The sequence below is a fragment of the Buteo buteo genome, chromosome 13 (genome assembly GCF_964188355.1).
Source record: "Buteo buteo chromosome 13, bButBut1.hap1.1, whole genome shotgun sequence".
Classification (NCBI taxonomy): domain Eukaryota; kingdom Metazoa; phylum Chordata; class Aves; order Accipitriformes; family Accipitridae; genus Buteo; species Buteo buteo.
The window spans coordinates 26,253,224-26,273,810 of NC_134183.1; the positions used below are offsets into that span (position 1 = coordinate 26,253,224).

A 20,587-nucleotide genomic window follows, 5' to 3' on the forward strand; every position below is an offset into this window, starting at 1 on the left:
TCTTTGGGGGGAAGTCTTTAACCACTTCAGGGATTGATTGCATTTGATTAGAGAGTAGTTTGTCTTTTGAATCCATTATCCTGGATGAAAGTCTGCAAGTTCATTCTGTTTTCTGATGCAGCCGAAATTGTGCCATGTGTGTATCATATGAATGTTGATCGAATGCAACGTTACTTCATAAGAGCCCATCTGAATTGATGAGTGGCCTTTTCTTATAGAATTATAATACTGGATTGCAGGTAGGGGTGGAAAAGAGCCTGTGGGCTCATCCTGCCTGCAGCAGCTTTCAAATAGTGCCATTTTCCTTCTGCGCCCTTCCTCTCAGCTCCTTTTTCCTTTGAAACTTGAAAATTCTGCTTCATCCTTTCATGAAAATAAGAAATTTTTCCTGGTTTGGTCAAACTTTCCTGTTGTGGTGGCCACAAATGCTTCCCCTGTCTTCTGCCCCAGCTAGAGACCTTCTGCCTGGGAGATGGAGGAGTGGTGGGGAGTACTTTCCTTCTGGTCTCACATAACTGAGGGTGAGCCAGCTCTGGGAGGCGGGATAGGCTGGGTTACCTGGCAGGGGTGCTTGCAAGCCTCGCTTTTCATGGTTCTTTGAAATCATAACACCCTTTCTTTCTTCTGAACACAATCAACATGACTGTTCCCTGGCCAATGTAGTGTCTCTGCTCTGAAATGATGACCAGATTTACTTGGGAAGAGAATGTACAGGCTGATGTTCCCAAAGTTTAGTGTTACGGCATCTTCCTGCAAAAGTGATGAGGTGATGGGGTGGGGATGGGGAGGAAGACCAGGTGGATACGTGCAATGTACCTGCAGCATCCAGCTCCTCTGAACTGTTTCCATGAGCTCTGATTTAATCTCCTAAGCTTCTACTTAGGTTTTCACTTCTCTGTGGGAATGCAGCATTTCTGAAGTGCCTGACTGACAGGGGAGGATTTAAAGAAAAAAAAAAAAAAGGCAGAGCCAGCTTCCAGGCAGTTTCACTAATTGCAGCTTATTATAAATTTAACAGATGAACTGTCAGTTTCTTGAAGGTGTGTGATCACCACAACCTTTTCTTCGATTCTGCGCTGGCTATAGAAAAAATTAACCTCTAATGTGCTAAGCTAACGTAGTGCATTTCATTGCTCAATAAGATGTTCCTTGGTTTACAGTTTGCAGGCTTCATTATTCCTTTTGTCACATCTTTGATAATATTGGCCTGTGGTCTAAAAGATATGTTTGGTGGGGTTTTTTTTATGTCTTTGTATTTACTCAATGATTATTGTAGGAGGTATGCAAGAATTTTATCCTTCTCAGAGTCCGTTTCCAGTGAGTGAGGCTTTTGCCTTTCAATAGAGTGGGTCATTTTATTAGCTGTTCCCCACAGATGTATAATTTGATAGGCAAAGTAGGATGGAAATAATACTTTTTATCACTCAAAATTTCTGGGTATTTCCTAGCTTCTAAAATAAATTCTGTAACTTGAGAAGCTAAACATTTCTAAGTAGTTCATCTGTCTGATGTAAGATTTTTAAACAAGAAATATACATATAGCACTTTCCTTAAAGTTTTTGGAAAGCATCCTGATTTTCTGGGTTGGTGGTAGCTTTTCCTCCTGTTCTTGTGATTCTTTGTGTCATGCAATCCTCGTATTATCATAGAACCTTTGCATTGTCAAAACCCTACGTAAAATCTCTGCTTTTCTTTTAATTTAAATGTCTGAAATCACACTTAGATTTTATATTGGCTGTGTTTCTGTTGTGTGTCTTAGCCGGAGGAAGGCACGCCTGGGCAGCTTTGCTTATACCTCTGCCTGTCAACCAGCCATTCAAAGAGATGTTTTGACCCTGAAAGCTGATGTCTGTATGGTGTGTGCTGGCCAGCACTGGCTGCAGAGTCACCTCTCCCCCTTTCTTGCCCTGTTTATTCCCATGCAAAAAACAATTTCAGGGGTACCAGCCACCTGGCCCACCTCTGGTTTGATCCTTTTGGTGAACTTTCAGTGGCAGGAAATGGCGGAAAATCGTATGTCTATTTGAAAGTGATGATGCAAAAAGAGGAAACCACTGAAGCTGAGCAATTTCTAAGAAAGCAAATAAAAGCATCAGCAGAGAGGTCAGAAGCTAGGGAGGGGACAGAGGCAAGTAAAGATCTTTCTCTGGTAAATTTAATTCACACTTTTTGCTAGATGTAAACAATAGCTTAGGAAAAACACTGCTCGGAATACATTGTAAATGATGTTGCCAGGATACTTCCTGATCATGTTAATTAAACTGTCCCACAGATTTGGCTTAATTACTGCATAATTTGCATATTGGAAATGATGGTACGCCTTACTAAAGAAAGCTATTCTGTTAGCAGAAAAAACATTGTACTTGAATTAATTTCCAGGGGAAGGAGTCTCTAGACTCATATAATGATGTATCTTGAAAATAAAGTTAAGATTTTTGATAACGAATTGACATATATCTCATTCCTTTTTGCAAGGTTACATTTTATGCTTGTTCCACTAAGTTCCTTAGAGACCTCATCGCAACAGCCTTCCTCTTGTTGGCTATTTCTTTAATTACAAGAACAACTGTTGCTTTCAAGGTTGCTGGTGGTGAAACAGGTATTAGTTAACTTGTGTAAAGTGGCAGAATATTTGTCTTGAGGCCCACATTTGATACTGCATTTGTGGTGGTGGTGGTGATGCACTTCACCACCCTTCCAAGTTAAACTCACTATTAAGCTATTAGTTTCTCCTTGTCTTGTTTTGTGTTGTTTGGGGTTTTTTTAAATTTCTGACATGACTCTGGCATCTTACTTGTGGAGGCCCTAGGCCAAATGGAGAAATGCAGATCTCTTTGGTCTTCCAGTCTGAGGGCAGGTGTTGCTGGTAGACACCCTGCTTGGCGGCCTTGGGCCATCCCGGGTGCCTGGCCGGACGGTGGGAGTAGCCATGTGCCTTTGTAACAATGAAAAAAGAGGATTTTGCATCTGCATTTCTGCCAGGATAATTTTATAGCTCCTGTCCCTGCTGTTGCTTTGAGTTCAGTGATGTTCCTGCAGCCGTGTTTAAATGCAGGACCATGATAGTTCTTTGGAAAAAGAAGACAAAACATCAAAATTCCTGCATGAAGTAAGACAAGATAGAAACTGTTTTGTATTGGGAAAAATCTTCTGAATACAGCAATTTCCCAATTTAGACTGCTCATTGCTTTGGATGATATTGTTTCTAGGATATGCATTTCCAATGTGGCTTCTACTTTTTAATTATTTTCTGATGTTTTTAAACAGGTGATCATAAACAGCACAATCACACCTAATATGACCTTCACTAAAACATCGCAGAAGTTTGGCCAGTGGGCGGACAGCAGAGCAAATACTGTGTTTGGTTTGGGCTTTCCCTCCGAGCAGCAGCTGACAAAGGTAACAGGGCTCACTGAATTTCTGCAAAGGCTGTCTTGTTTCTTGTTAATTTAGAATTGCATATACCCATCCAACCACTTCTGAGCTGCATGCTTCTGCAAGTCCTCTTCACCCATGCAAGCTGCCCATCTCCTGTAATTACCCAATGTCTGTATATACAGAAGCAGGCAGTATTGCAAACGGTAGTCAAAACTACAACTTAAATCTGACTGCTGACGACGGTACTAGTGCAGTGATCTCAATGGTATCGTGGCCAACGTGGCTGAAAGCATTTGTGTTTTCAGATATTTACAGAAACAACCTGAAGTCTGCAGTATTTTTTGGCATCTCCCTGGCCTATGTGCTCATTTCAGCTGACAGTGTCACCAACAGCAAAGGGAACCACTGATATGCCAGGACTGTTGACATTAGGGCTGCCTAATGTGTCTGAAGGAAGAGAGTTGCTGTCCCAGCCTCAGAAATGTGGATTTTGATGACTTGCTGCCACTGGTAGCTAACCAAAGTAAAGGAGTTGCCAGCCCCCTAGGGCTTGCTGGTGCCCTGGTTTTGCAGATACCACTGCTGGTGGGGCCGTGCTCTCAGGGGGCTCGGTAAACTGATCTGGGTTAAGATAATATTGCACTTTTGGCATTTCAGCTCAGTGGTGTGATTTGCAGAGCTGACCTAAAGCTTCTTTATCACAGACCTGAGGAGGTGGCAGTGAGCGGTAGCAGAGACAGGGAATGAGTAGCTGGGGTGGTCTGATGCCGGGTTTGCTGGCAGAGCTGCCAGAGAGCAAACTTGCTCAGAGAGCAAACTTGGCCATGGGTTTGGTATTAATGCAACACTTCCCCGCACCAGGGACTGACTGTAACAGCAGGCTTGTAAAGCCCAGAGCTGCCTCTTGTAATGAATAACCAGCAGTTTAAAATACATCCTCTGTCATTAGATTAGTGGTCTTGTCAAGTGCCCATCAAGCAGCTGAGATGTTTGTTTGTTCATGTAGTAAAAAAACCCCTACTTATCTAACACATAGTTGACACCTGAAGCATGGCTACTTGGCACTGGGTTTCGTCAGTTAAAATTGTGTCCTTGGGCATGGCACAGAGTCTCTCGTGTTGCTGTCCTCTTGTGTGCTTTGATAAGAAAAGAGTCAGGAGAACAAGATGTTTCTTGTAGTGTCTAAAATAGCAATGGCAGACCATTGCAGTAGGAGGACTTTTCCATCAACTGGGTTGTTATAGGAATTTATTTTACTAAGTTTGCTTTACTGAGTTTTTACAATTTCCAGAGAACTGCATTTTTTGCAAGTATTTCTTAAAGGTAAAGCATATTTTACCTTTCATGTTAAATTATTTTTTGATTTGGGATGTCCATAAAGGTGCCATGGCAATAATCTGCTCTTCTGGGATGCTAAGGCCACCCAATCAATCACATGTAAAACTGTTTTTTAAAAATGAGGTGCTGGTGATGGTTATGTTTTATGATGCTTACTCAAGTGTAGAGGACTGCTTATTTCACTTATGCATATTCTCCACTCCCGTGGCAGAGGTGTTCATAGTAGCTAGTAAGTAGTATGGGAATATGGGAGGATTAAGGTGGACCTAGGGCAATGGTTTGTTTTGAGTAACAGATAAGCATGATACAATGCAACCTTTGGACACCAAATAAAAGAATTAGCACCATTGGATAGTAATTTTTAATCCCAGATTACTGAGGTCACACCGCTGCAACATGACAGGTGACCACATGGTTCGTCAGTGCTGACTGGGGTTAAACATGCACCACGTGCCGCATGGGGCAGGTGGTGCTGAGGCTGGCTCAGGAGATGAGAGGTATAACAAGGCACAAGGTACATTTGGAGGTCCTTGCACCCGCATCAGACAGATTTTACCATATTCTCCAAAACTGTCCAAACAGGTACTTTGAATAAATTTAATGCTGGTATCAGAAAGCAGCTCTTTAATGTTCATGTGGCCAGACTAGAGCCAATGTGAAAAACATGTTATGTGGGCACAGGGGCCTCCGCATCAGCTGTGTTTCTCTCCAGATCAGTTTGCACATCTGTTTGCACTGCAAGATCTGCTGAAGAGCCCACTGCTGATAATACAGCCTTCTACTTGCAGGAAAAGCTTTCCAAAGCAGCAGACTTTTTTCTGGTCAGAATATCGAAGGGGAGCTTAAGGAGAGCACTTCTGAAAATGGTTCGAGATGATCTACTTAAAAAAACCCAACTGACAGTTATCTAGCTGGAAAATGTAAGAAAACCTTTTATTACCACCATGCAAAGCAATGGGATGAAGATATCCCTTGTCATCCATGCTCCTCAGTTTAATTATTGAACCCTTAGTAAGAAAGATCAGAGGTGGCACAGAAATTACAGATGTGCAAGTGTATTGGGAACAGTAAAATCAAGTTTCATTTTATGTTGATATCATTATACTCTTATAAAAGATATAAATTAAAGCTTGCCAGTTTTATTGGAAATAATTGAAGCTTTTAGTCAGGAATTCGAAGAACACACTAAAACCCACTAAAGCAGAGATCAATTGCCCTGGCTTAAAATAAATAAATAAATAAATAAAGCTGAAAAATATCTGCTGAAAACAATGAATAATAATGAGACAGGAGAAGAGGTTAGCATGACTAAAAACATCTGCATTTTTAAGTATATCGGTTGGCCTAATAAAAGATAATGCCTCCTTCTAATGCCCTGCTTCTCTTGAGATACTTAAGCATTAATGCATACCTATAGGGAAAAACAGTTCAAATTAAACATGAGCCATTAATGAAAACTGCATTCAGTGACCTAGTAACCTAATTACCATTCACATTGATTGGGAGAATCCCAGGGCTTAAAGTTGATGTCCTACTCAGGGTCCTTCTCCCCTCTTGCAGGACGCATGACCTTCCTTCCCCCCCTTCCTACCCCGTGCCTCAGAAAGGTCTCAAGACATTATTCAAACATTGCTACAGCCAAATCGAAACAGGAATCAAAGGACAATTAATGGTGTGCCGGGGTGTGATGAGGAGGCAGGGCTGGTGCTGTGAAGGTAGTGACGTATTTTGCACATGAAGCAGTTAAATAAAATGTCTGCTATCATTCAGGATGCTTCCACACAGACATGCTGTCTGAGGAGCTGTAGGTGGTCAAGGGCATAGGGACAACGATTTATACAGGTGAGAAACCCAGTAAACCCAGACTTCGCACATCATAAAGCAACCGCATCCAGCATCTGGGAAGCACTGGACTTTATTTCTATGCATGCGTGCACATTATGTGTGCGATATTTGCCAGGTGCTGTGTTGCAGGGGAGAAAGCTCGGAGCAGAGCCCCCAGCACGCAGCGCAGCCGCCCCTGGTCCAACCAGCATCGCATCCGTGCTGGCAGCGCACTGGTGGTACTAGAGCAAAGTACCACTTTCTGGAGTAACAGTCTTGTTTGCTGCTGATCTGCCCAGTACTAAGGGCTTATCCATAGAAAACCACGGGCAAAACAACATGTGCGTCGTGGGTCACGGCACGGCGGTGCTCCCCAACAGGAACGTTGCATCACCCAGCCTTCTGCGAACCAAGAGGGTGATGAAATATTTATGAGACTGCTTTGGGTGGGAGCAGCTGTTTCATCTGACAGTGGTACAATTTGTCAGTAGGAGACGTAAAATGTAATGTCAGATCAGGAGCTTAAAATTTACACATAGAAAATAATGCTTTTTGATGTATAAAATGTTAAGAAGGTCTATTTAAATATATATATATTTCTCCAGGTGACAAGCTGGCTGCAGATTTGAACAGCCTTTAAATAATTTGTGCAATGCACAGGAGCATCCTTGAGTCCCCATTAAATTTCACTGGCCAAGACTCGTAATCAAACAGTGCTGGTGGGCTGCAGCAGCCTTAGACTAAAAGGCTTCACAAGTATTGGTAGCAGCAAATCTTTTCCATATTGCAGCTTAGTCTCACGGCTTCCTGGGGCATGGGAAGACACGTCATATAAACCATGATGGGCTATTGAAGCGGTGTTTAGTTGGCGTTTCTCCTACTCCAGTCTTTTTTTTGCTAATTTTGGGGAACTTTGTCTGCCTGAGGACGAGGGTGGAGGAAAGGGGAACTGAAAGGAGTAAAGATGGAAGGAGAAGGAGCGTGATGATTTTTTTGGTTGATTTTGGGTATTTATACATGCATTGCCCCTCGAGACCACATTTACCAAGTTTTTACTTACTAAACAGAAGATTATTTCACCTTTTAACTAGGAGTTTCACATTTAAAAAGCACTCTCTATTGTTGAAATGTTTTGATATCTCAAAGTCAACTTAGATCCTGGAGGTGGCATATGATTTTGTAGTATCCACTACTTGTGAGTTATTTATGTTTGGGACAGAAGAAATCAAGTACTGGAGAAAAAGCATCTCTCTAATTTCTGCCAGTGATTAGACACTGCGGCCATGCCATCACTCTCAGAGATGGCCTCGGGATCTGGGTAGCTTCAGAAACGCCTGGTCTGCTGCTGTAGCAATTAGCGTTGGTAATGCTACACAAGTTTGGGCTGTCACCACCATGCTGCTGCACTCAGAAGAGTAATCAAGTGAAAGGCTTTAATTTCATAACAAGCCAAGTGATCCTCCGTAGCTTTCAAAAATAGACTGTTAATAAAATCTAGCAGGTATTAATTAGCTAAGAATGAAAAAGAAGTGGCAGCAGAACACTACGGACTGACTGTTTCCAAGTGTATGGCGTAAACAAAAAACAGAGACGGTCTTTCACCACCATTACACCGTTACAGCTGTCTTAACGTTTGTAACAATGACAAGAATGAAGGGTAATATTTTGACTCTTAAAGCAGAAGATCTGTCACTGAGATGGTGAAAAGTTCAGTTATTTGTGTTTGTTTCTAAAAGCAAATGTGTTAAATACATATGTTGGTAAACTAGAGACATGACTGAAATCTATTGTGCAATGAGAACATTATTGGTTTTATAAAGAAGATTAGCTTTGCTCAGTTGTATACAATTTTTAATTATGGAAATGTGGAAAAATGCCCTTTTCTTCTCGGTTCACAATTTTTCACAGCAGTCTCCTGTGTGGTTTATGAAGATAGCTGCAAAAAAAAAAAATTTGATAGATCACTTCCAATTCTTTTTGTCTTTTCATATTTCATATAGTCCATGAAGAAACCTCATAAATTTTTCATACTTGCCCATAAAGATTTATTGTAAAAGAGAGACTCAAAACAGCCCTTTACTGTTTGCAAGAAACCCAAGTGTAGAACTTACTGTTGGTACAATATTTTAGAAATAATCAGTTTCTTATAGCTGTTTTGTCACAGCAGGAGGTACATTTTGTGTAAAGCTGGAGTTAAATCACTTAAGGTGAAAATGTAATGTAGTTGTTCCTAATGATCTTTATAGTGCTACAAAGGTAATCAAGTCATTTGTGTGTGTAGTGACTGCACATGTCATCGGATAGCAACTACTGCCATCCGAGAGCACATACTTTGCATATGCAATTTCAGCTGTTGTATAGACAACAGCTGGATTCGAGAGCTCAATCTTCATTCATAAACATGGTCACAAATCGTAGTCTACACCTGAAATTTCACTCAGCTCTGAGAATGTGCTCATCCATGTGATTTAAGAATGATGTATGTGTGTTTGGTGGAAATTTCCATTTGTGTGTGTTATACAAAACACAGGTGCCTCCACATATAAATCCAGATTTCTCTTACACCAGTTGGAGAAGATTTATCAGTCTTTACAGTCCCAGTATTTTACTGAGAGAGGGCATGCTAAATACCTGCTGTAAATCTGAAAGTTAGAAGAGTAATAAGTGGATAATGATTCTTCCCATTCCTTGACTATAAAATGTGATGGGTTTTTCATGCTTTTATTTACAATTTTGTCATAAGTGTTCTGAATTATCCAAGGATATAATGGCAATCCTCTCATTCACAAACTGTGCAATAAAATACATCTGTTTATATTTTTACTTTTAATATGTCTTTCCTTTCTAGCATTTCAAGTTTCTCAAGATGCAGGCAAGCAAGACCAAGCTGCTTTAGCAGAAAGACAGAGTTACCCATTCTTATAGTGGATACATCTTAATTAAAAAAATAAATTATGTATTATGCCTTTTCTTCTATCTTTGCAATCCTTCTTCTAAAACTTGAAACACTGTTTAAAGTGTTTAAAGCCCTGCAACCCTGACTGGCTGTGATAATACTTATATTTCAAAAGTGCCAGACTAGCTTCGGAGTAGCTGTCCTACAGCAACTTGTAGAGATTGGGATCATTACTTTTCATCTTTATCTTTCCTTCCCCCTGCCTCCCTCAGTTTGATATAACCCTCTTACAGGAAGCATTCCAGCCTTTCCCTGAAGTCTTCTACATTTATTTTTGCCAGTAATAAGAAAATTAGACCAGAAAAGCTCTTTTATTCATATGGCCCCATCATACATTCCGAGCTACCACCTTCTCATTTTTTCTATGTCTTAATAATCCCTTGCTTGCATTCTGCAGATGAGCTCATTTGCATTCTTTAATTTAATTGACTGGCTCTTAGGAATAGAAGCCATTGATAATTTTTTTATCCAAACATATGTCTTTTATGCTTTCAACTTTAATAGACTGTCAACACCAAGTGAGACAGAGGAGGGGGAGGAAATAAGCAAAACCAAATCAAACCAGGAGACACTAATAGCTCCTTTTTCTCCACGGGTTTTTACTGTGATTGGCCAGAACTACAGAGATGTCCCTCTTTTAGAAACACCCCCATTCCTTTTGAAAGAACCTCCCTGCCAAAGAATTTAAATGTTTTTTCTTGCCAAAATTTTTAAATTATCAAAATCAGTTGTTCAGTTTTGGAGACCTATGAACCATATAAAGACAGTAATCTGAACAGTTTAATAGATGATAAATCATTTTAATAAATATCTTTCATGCTTTTTCCAGTTTGCAGAGAAATTCCAAGAAGTAAAAGAAGCTGCCAAACTAGCGAGAGACAGATCTCAAGAGAAAATTGAGACCTCAAGCAATCATTCCCAGGTTTGTAATTTAGCTTTAATACCTGTACGTATACAGGATAAATAATTTAAAGTTAAATTTTCTAATGGACTGTACCAGCTTCTGGCAGCAAGCTTAAACTATATAAAATGAAGATTGCTGAAGGTAATTGTCAGCTGCTGGACATTAGCATTGTCAGAAGAATATTTTTCATCCATCCATGCTCTTTGCCTTCATTTAAATCTAATTTCTTTCAGCAGTTCTTGAGCTGTTATATAATAACAGGGAAAGCTATACATCCCTTGATTTGTACTGTTACACATAGTTTGGGTCACTGGAAAGTAAGTCAGTGTAGTGCTTCAGCAGACAGTAAATGAGATTCATTGGGATACTTCTTTTTGTCATCTGCCTAAAATACTTTTGTAGGAGTTTGGTTTGCCAATGGAGAGAGTGACTTTGTGGCCATAGTGTTTCATTGCCTAGGTGTGACTATGGAGAGCTGTGGTGTGGGAACAGAGACAGTGCTTTAGCGAGTCGTTGGAAGAAGCTTGTTTTGCATATTTGTACAGGACGCTTTTCTAGACAGCACACCCTGATATAGCCAAGTGCCTCTCTGTCCGGGGAGATCTGGGTTTCTTACAAACTGAAGAAGTTGAATGTTGTCCCAGTCTCTCTGTATGTTTGACTGTAATTTCATATGCATTGCATTAGGTAAGAATGAACCCTGTTCAGTGGGTGTTCTTGGCCTGGGCTAATGTTCGGAGGAAAGTTAGATGAATTTTGGTCAGAGAGGAATTCAGATGCATGATCAGAAAAAAGCTGCTGAATGCTCTTAGTCTTGCAACTAACCCCTTTTGTGGGGTTCACAAATATCAATCTGAGAGGCTGACTTTGGATACTAATTTTTTAAAGACTTTCGTCATGGCCTTTACAGTTCACTTTGTTCTCTGTTGGTGATCAGCACCAAGCAGTGTATGAATGGCATCTCCCTGGAGGAGCAGTATCTTCTTCTTTTTTATTTTTGGTTCAGACTTTGTGTGCTTCCAGGTGTGCTGTATTGTTTCATTATCTTAAAAAAACCCAAACTACCTTTAGAAAACATGAGCCTTGTCAGTTAAAACACTTAAAAAAATTTTTTTGGACACTTTAAACTTCCCTTTTGTGTATGATTATAATTTTTTCATTCTTTTTAAACAGACCAGCTTTGCAGCCAAGATGTAAAGAGTATGTGTTTGTTACCACTGTTCTGCCAGGTCAGCATACGTAGCCTAGGTCTCAGCAGGGTGGTGTGGGATCAAGATTACAAAGAAATTGGTGTTGTGGTGTTGGAGGAGATATCCAGTGTTCATTTTTGTGTTGTGCTGCAGGAATCTGGACGTGAAACACCATCTTCCACTCGAGCATCTAGTGTGAACGGGACAGATGATGAGAAGGCATCACATAGTGGTCCTGCTGAGGCACATCTCAAGTCTGAGAATGATAAATTAAAAATTGCTCTAGCCCAAAGGTGAAGTCCTTTAATACCTACAATGCACTGGAATAGCATGCTGTAATTATCTGATGGCTAATGAAATTATTCAAATGTAATTGCATTAATTTAAAATGATGCAGCAGAATGGATGAATGAGCAGATTTTAGCAAGTACCTCCTGGTATCCAGTTGAGAGATATTTACCATGTAGTTTTTTTCCTGATGTAGTTCATGATGAAATAAGATCTCTTTTATTCTGCTGATGCCAACTCTTATAACCACCTTCGTTTGTGAAGTTTTAGAGCTACAGAAATAACATTAAAGCCATGGGGGAGCAATTGCTACTGATAACATGTGAAACCAATCTCTCTTCCTCTTTGAGTTTGCTACATTGATGAAAATAGATATGGATATTTAAAATTATAAAAGGGAATGAACTCGACCATGAAAAGTTGAAGTGAGAAATATAATTTCACTGGGCTGCTTAGAAGTCTTAGGGGGATGTTTCTAAAGCTGTGGACAATGCCCCTTGAAGTCACATTTTTTGCTATGATAAATTATTTGAAAATGCTGAGAAGAGTAATTTGCAGCCTTAGTGAAAATACAGGCGCTGGAATATGCAAAGTTACGACATTAAAATAGAATAATTCTCTACTGGGATCTTGCCTTGTCTGCCTCTTGCATGTGAATGTATCTGTGAATGGAAAGAAAATCTAACAGTATCAAGCTACTCTTAAAAAGCTATTTAAAAAATAAGGCAGCAGCACCATAAGCAGTGTTACCCAGTGAGCAATTCTAAGGTTGCATATATTATATTTGAAGTACATCATCTCTCTTTATTGACATTTCAATAGCGTAACCTATTTCAAATCATAACGTTTGCTCATTCCTCCTGCTGAAGACACCTCCACAGGCAAGTAGCAACTAGCATGTAGGGAGTTTCAAAGCCTTCCTTCCATTCACTCTCTAATCTTGGGCTCTACGCTGCTGCTTGAAGCTTTGGGGAATGAGTAGTTTCATTCTTCAGCATTATGTAACACTTTTATATTTAAGGCTGAGCATTGAAAAAAATCAAACAGAAGTGGTGTCAACCCCCTGACATCTTCTGCTCTGAATTATTGTACCATCTGCAAATGTGTAGAGTCGCTCTGCTGCATGGGTCCCACGTCCGCAGGCCTGCACTGCACTGCACTCAGCGAGGTACAGCCCCGCAGCAGCTCTGGAGGTGAGCGTGCGCTGTGCACAGTGCCGGAGTAAAACCCCTGGTTGCAGGTGGTGGGGATCCCAGCTGTCAGCTTAACCCTACAGCCTGCTTTGACGGCAGGACTTTTGTTCCAGACACACAGGTCACCATTGCTGGAGTTGATAGATCCCTTTGCTTTGGCAGAGACAGTCAAATTAAGGCTTACGTTCTCCTTGGCCCGGCAATAGCTAAAGGCAATTACATACATCTGAGTATTCCAGATCTTATAACGACAAATTATTGGTAAACACACCCCATGAGTTTGCAGTCAGGTAAAGAATAATGAGCTGCAGGTTTATAAGGTGAAGCCACCTAATGGTGCCCTGTTTTCCTCAGTTCATCCAATGTGAAGAAGTGGGAGACGGAGCTGCAGACGCTGCGAGAGAGCAACGCCCGGCTGACCACGGCGCTGCAGGAGTCCGCAGCCAGCATCGAGCACTGGAAGAAGCAGTTCTCAGCCTGCAAGGAGGAAAACGACCAGCTCAGGAGCAAGGTAGCAGAGCATACCCACAGGAGAGCCGTCTCTTCCAATCTGCTCCTCCCGCCATTGCTCTTTCTCTTGGGTTTCTGCTGCTTCATCTTTGCTTTTATCTTTGAAAGGGAGGTGGACGGGGAGAGGGGGTTAAGGCAGCCGCTTCCCTCTGCACACAGCAGGCAGGGAAGTTCAAAGGGCTGCGGGTCAGCGGGAGGACTGGTGCTGCCACATCTCACAGAGCTCCCTGCCTCTTGATTTGGGAGACTTGGGGTCAGCAGGGGTTGCTGGCTGCAGTGCTGAAATGGAAAGGTTTTAAAAGCGGGATTACTATTGCATATCTCTTTCAAAGCTCACTTAAACACTGCCAAATGATGACTGAGCAGAAGGCGTGGTTACGGCCTGGTTATCCACAGGAAACCAACCTGGGAACCACTCGGTGTTAGAAGCAAATCCCAAGGGTGGTCAGGGGAATGAGGACATGAGTTACGCCCTCAGCACTGCGGGCTGTGAGCTGGGGGGTCCTCTGGTGCTATCGGCGGGCACATCAGAAACCTGCCAAGAGACACTGTCAAAACCCTTTTCCCCTCTGTTACTGAGCACAGCGTTTCTCAGTAGTGTAAGACTGAGGGTGAGCAGTCGCTACAGCAGGGAACAATTCAGAAGTTTAAATTTTTAAAGCCTTAGGTTAGAGTAGTCATTCATACTGTCCCTCAAGTAATACTGTGCTGTCTGTTACAGCCCCACATGGGGTTGGCACCAACCTGGGCACGGGGAGCCTGGTTTCCGTGAGCACTGCTTGCAGGGATAACTTCACTCTGTTCATTTTAAATGACTTTGGAAAAGCTGTATCCTTTTCCTGCTCACTTAGATAGAATACTGGGACATTTGGAGTAGAGATCAGATTGTATCAGTCTCGTGAGGATTTTTTTTGGTTTAGTGTTTGCTTTCAAAGAGGGAAAGAATTTTGTATCTTTTTTTATGTCAGTAGGCTGCAAATAGTATTTCAGCGTTGGAGGTGGCCTGGCTTGTCTGTCAGCACTGAAAATCTACATGGAGCAAGCTTTTTCCCAAGGCAGATACTGTCTATCTATTTGCATGTATTTTAGGTGTGCACAATGATAATTCAGAGATCAAACCAGAGCCGTATTAACTGATGTTACGTTAACAAATTGGTATTAGTTGTTACATGATTTGGGTTCCTATATCCAGTCTCTGTTGGATAGGGGAGAAGTGAGAGACTGGAACAGTATGTTATAAGAAAATATCATAATTTGAAGTGTAGTTTTTTACTTTTCTATACAGTTGCAGAGAAAAGTTGTTCTCATTAACTGATGAAACATGCCACATCTCAGCAGCTGTAGCCTCGATGTGAAGAGATTATCAAAACACTGCCTTACTACAGCTGCAAAGTCATCATATTGGTGACTAGCCAGACTGTGCAGCAACACTGTCTCTATAATGTGCTGCCTTTTTCTATACAGAGAGGTTTTCTGAGCTTTTCCCCCAGGTAGGTTCCTTGCTCGGCGCTCAGGCTGCACCACTGCAGCGCCCTGGGAAGTTCCTTCTCCTTTATTAATTGGGTCAGAATTTTTCACATGTTGCTCTACCTTCAAACGAGGGAAGTTATAATCCCAAAGCGACACAAAGCTGAGAATTAAAGTACATACTTCAATGAGCTGGCCCGTCGGCCAGTGGGAAGTACATCTCCTGGGAGCTAAGTCCAGAGCTGGCAGGAGGAGGTATGGAGAGAGCAAAGCACGTCCCTGGGTGAGAGAACAAAGCAGCATATGTTGCTCTGAACTGGTTCTCCCCCCAAAGTTTTGATGTTTTGTACTCTAGCTAGAATAATAGCAACCCCTGAGGAGGTAAAGCTGGGAGCGCTGGAGAGATTTCTTCCCCTTGCTGCGTTAAGAAAACCCATGCCTTGTAGTCTTGTGTTGGTTTCACAGAAGTGAAGTGCAGATTTTATCCCCAGCTCCGCTTATTTTAGCAGCTCAGTGTTTTGTGTATTCCTGAGTACTTATATGAGATACTCTGTGAGAGAGAATAAATACGGTCCCAGGGCTTCCTAGTGGATGTGTAAATTGGCTCTTTTTAAGGAAAGAAGTGATAATTTGATTGCAGTGAATCAAGTGCTATGATCTAGGAAACAGATCCGTGACAAATTAAAGTTGTCCGTGCTTCCCTCTGCTCAGTGGAGCAATGCCCATTTATATCAGCTGTGTTCTGCCCCAGCTTTTCAGAAATCTGAAAAATTTCACCTAATGTCTGACATTTCTTAAAGATTGAAGAACTGGAGGAACAGTGCAATGAAATAAATAAAGAGAAGGAAAGAAATGCACAACTGAGTAGACGTCTCCAGGAACTGGAAACAGAACTTCAGGACAAAGAGCTGGTAAGTGCCCTGGCCACAGAAATGACATGCTTTAGAGTTTGAGTGGGTCTGTCTGCTCCTCACTTGGGGTGTAGATTTATGGACTGGCTCACCTACAACCAGAAGCTTCCCAATCTCTCAGGGTGTTGCCTGTTTCTAAATTTTCCATGTACAGCTCCTTAGCAACAGTTTGATAGATTTCTTCAGTCTCAGTTTCATGATGTGTTCTGCGCTGTGACAGCACACTTTAATTTGGCAGTGGTTAACAAACATGATACTGTTATGTATACAACACTTTACTCCTAATGGAAGAGCTGGAGTGGTGAAACGTGTTGCTTAAAGCCAGGCAGATGTATGCTGAGAACAGTTTCGTTTGCCAGTCCCCATGCTCTGAATTTCCATAGGCATCAGGACCATTATTCAAAAGACATCATTTACAAAATAACTTGGCATTTGTGTAATAAGTACTGTTTCTTTTTCTGGGTGGCTTGTAGTCTTCAGTTTTGCCATTTTACAGTCTCCCTCTGATCTCAGGACTAATGCCAAGAGTGAGAAATTCATATTCATTTAGAGTACCCCAGTTTGTCGTTTTTGACATACAAGATGTTCATTTTTCTAAAGAGACAGATGTTGACGGCTTGGAGCCCCTGAACAGTGGGGAAAATAATGGGATCCTTGGTTTTTTCCTTCATTGCAGTGACCAAATGCCCTGTGCTGGCTGAAGAGAAAAAGCTGTCAGCAAGTGCAGCAAAGTTTGCCATGTGCCATTACAGCATCTCTGCTGGTACTCTTAAAAGCAATGCTGTTAAGGGGTTTTAAGATGGCACAAGGAAGTAATTTAGGGAGATGGATTTTGATGCACTGTTATAAATATAATATGTTTTTCAGCCCCATATTTCAAAGGAAAATGTCGTGCTTTCTTCCCAACTTTTCTATGGTAATAGCATATACAGTAACCCTTATTCTCTGCTAGCGTTTTCTTCAAGATTCACATTTTTATGGTACCATATGAGCCAGAAAATTGATTGGCACTAACTGGTTATCAAACTGCATACTTACATTAGCAGGTTCTTGATTAGGTCTAGACCACCCATAAGTAACCTTTTCATGGTCTGCAATTCAAACCAGCATGAAGCCTGCTCATGGTCATTGCTGTGTAAGAGGAGCTGCTGATATCCTCTTCATGTGGGAAATGAGGAGAGAGAAATGTAAAGACACGGAAATCAGGACAGAGCTATCATCTAGTGAAATATTTATATATATTTATATATATCATATGCCATGTACTGTATATATTGTGTTTATATATACACACACTGTATTATACTATATATAGTAAGTATACAGTATAGTTGTTATATATATATAGTAAGTATATACAGTATATTTATATTTTGAGACGTGAGCTCCTAGGCATTATTTGTATGCATACAGATATATATGCATGGGAGCTCATATCTCAAAACAAAGGGTAAGTTACCATTTCTTTTCCTTATATCAGCAGCTGAGAAATTGCCTAGATATAGTTACTCTTACATTAGTTAAATTCTTTAGTGCAGTTCACAAAAAATCTGTAGTATTATATGATTTGTCTTCTTATATTAATGTAAACCAATGCTGAAAATGGAAGGAAATGATAAAAGCAGTTAGAGTTGTCCTGGAACTACAGAATTTATCAAAAAAAAAAAAAAAAAAAAAAAAAAGAAGACTTTACGGACGTAACTGCTTTTGGCAAACCTTGGAAGACAGGAACATGCTCTCCAGGATACACTGGATTCTTGTGAAATTTGGGTGAGACTGGAAGCACAGAGTATTGATTTACCTAGAACAAGGGAATCAGAGAGACTTGAGGAAAAACATTATTGTCTGGTTCTGTGGAAAAGCTTGACTCATGGATACTGTACACTTGTATTATGCTGTAAGTTCATCTGTTAGGGAAGAAATGACCTTTCTTAGCCAAGAAATCTGCCTTTCAGATAGGACTGGTTTTGCTGTCCTGCGTCAGTGCAGCTCAGAGAGGATATACCCCTGCTTATTCTTGAGACTGTCACCTACATGGACAGTTTCTGGAGGAGGATCTTGCACTCTTTTCAAGTCACAGAGTTTCTCTTGGATCTGGAAATGTGCTTTTCAGATGCTCTGAAAATCCTGCAAAATGTACAGGCTTTCTTTGAGTCTTTCCCTACTACCCACATCGATGGTGTTCGTTTGTGGCGTTAATATATTCAAGTTGTCTCAATTTCCATCAGAGACATGGACTCCTATCAAGTCACCTTGCTCTTTTCATGAACTCCTTTCAGCTAGTCCTCTCAATTTGGATAGTGACACCAGAACCAAATACAAATTTCGGGGAGGGGGGGGGCGGTTCTCAGAGCTGTACAGTGGAGGAGAGCCCATTACAGCTGTGCTTTGTAATGATGCCTCCATATATGCAGCTCGTAATGCCATTGGCCTTTTTTTGCTGCCATATATCACTGAAAATTTATATCTAATTTGCTCTTTGCTACCATCTATAAATTGCTTGTGGCATTACAGCCCTTCAGATTTCTCTCTTATTGAATATATCTTTGCATAGGTATGTATTTGAGGTTAATATTTCATTAATATAATTAATGGCATTCATGCTAGAGACTGGATTACATTGTCTGTTTAGAAATACAAAGTAAAAAATGTAGGGAAAAAATGTATTCCAGTAGAAAATTAGCATGTGTTTTGGAATGCAGACATGCTGTTTTGATTATTTTACATCCAAATACTGTGCAGAATACAATAAAATATGCAAAACCATTTCATATTCTCAACTTTTCATTATGTTTTTAAGTTGAAGCTTGCACTAGTTTTTTTTTTTTCTTTTGTGTTTTCAAAGGAACTGGAAGAGCTCCGAAAGCAGGGTGAAATTATACCACAGCTAATGTCAGAATGTGAATCTGTATCTCAACAATTACAGGTACAGTTTAGCAATGAAATTAATTTTTTAAAATTTGCTACATTTACTTTCTTTCTCATAACTATATGCCTTTCTGTTCAAAATTCAGTGTTTGAATGCAAAAGAGCTCCAGTTTGTCAAAACCAAAAATGCTAATTACATGCAAAATACACCATGCTCTTCTCAGCGCAGGAGTATTTAAATAGCTCCGCTTCTTTGCCTTCCTGTTTGCAGAAATTGGTTTGCCTGGGATTGTGTTGTATCTATCTCTGGCAGATCCCAGGCTATCCTGTATCCCGTGTTTCTGCTGCTCTGAGCTTGTGGAGCCGCACCGCAGCCATGTGTGTCAAGCAGCACTCCAAGACCTGCGGCTAATTGCCGCAGTGGCACCAGAGAAGGCTTTTTGGAAAGTAACAGACGAGTGTAGCTGCACACCACCAGGGAAAAAAAGTTCACCTGAGGATGCATTGACATGCTGCATCCTTCCTTTCCAGCAACAAACGGCTCGCTGTGGCTTGGTTTTGCACATGTGGCTCCTCTGCTGGGAGGTGCTCGCTCAGAGTGGAGCCCTGCCCCAGGCAGCTGCTGGGCTTTGGGCATCACTTGTTAAAGTCCAGGCTTGTGTAAATGCAATAAATTAGTACATGAAAGGAGAACAAATATAAGCAGTCTCATCAATGAAATAAAATCCAGTCCATCAAATAAGCCATTGCTCTGATAATCTAAACAATCTAAAATCATTTAGAAGGCTGCTGAGGAGTGCAGATGCTGAAAATGGTGAAAATACGAATTTTGTTTCATTCAGTATGGTAAAGTATGTCATCTATGGCTCTTGGTGAGAATAAGCATGTGCTTACACACATGAAACAGAGAACAATAGGCAGAAGAGCTATTGAGAGGGGAAAATAATGGAATGAACTGCAGCAAGGGTAGTGTTACGTGGTTGCCCCATTCCTTGCCTGAGTGCTCACACAAAGTGGAACTTAAAAAAAAAACAAAAAACAACAAATCCAAAACTGCTGAATAAAGAAATATGATTCCTCAGGCAGTATTTTCTAAGCTTGTTTTTCAAGGTTAAACCACCATAGATAATTCTGTATGTAATTGGTGGCACAGCGTCTAATTCTGCAACTGTAGCAATGACAGAAATATATGCACAGTGCATGATTTAAATCCAGCTGAATTTTAAGATATCAACCAAATGACAAAATCTGATGCAAAGCATCTTTTCCAGTTAATCTGTGTCCTTTCCTGCGTGGGCTTTCTTTCCTTTTAATCTGACTAGCACATGGTGCTTGCTCACAGAGATGCTTGTGTTAATCAGTTTGCAGAAGTTGAAGCAAACTTTTACAGCCCAGCTGTCACTTGTTGCTTTACCCTATTAAATGCTGTTCATCCTTCTTCTCTATGATTCATCTTATTGTCTCTTTTGTCTTTAAGGCTGCTGAGAAAAAGAACAACGATCTTGAAGAGAAAGTCAGAACACTAAGGACAGAAGTTGAAGAGAGCAAACACAGGCAGACCAACCTTAAAACTGAATTAAAGAATTTTTTAGATGTACTAGATGGGAAGATAGATGAATTACATGATTTCCGACAAGGACTGTCTAAACTTGGGGTTGACAATTAGATGGCAATAGATTTTTTTGTAATCTAGGGTCTGGATGTTTGATGTTTTGTTGATCCCAAACATGTGTTTTACAAAATATAACTAGAATGTTCCA

At 40.8% G+C, this 20,587-nt stretch overlaps 1 protein-coding gene across 1 annotated transcript in view; it reads left to right on the plus strand.

Moving 5' to 3' along the window:
- Nucleotides 1-20,587, plus strand: part of HOMER2 (homer scaffold protein 2) — a 59,529-nt gene extending 38,942 nt beyond the window's left edge. The window contains exons 3-9 of the mRNA XM_075045164.1: nt 3,268-3,399; nt 10,326-10,418; nt 11,744-11,883; nt 13,426-13,582; nt 15,849-15,959; nt 18,805-18,885; nt 20,305-20,587. Coding sequence (XP_074901265.1) covers nt 3,268-3,399; nt 10,326-10,418; nt 11,744-11,883; nt 13,426-13,582; nt 15,849-15,959; nt 18,805-18,885; nt 20,305-20,493 — 903 coding nt within the window. The 3' untranslated portion in view covers nt 20,494-20,587. The remainder of the gene's footprint in view (nt 1-3,267; nt 3,400-10,325; nt 10,419-11,743; nt 11,884-13,425; nt 13,583-15,848; nt 15,960-18,804; nt 18,886-20,304) is intronic.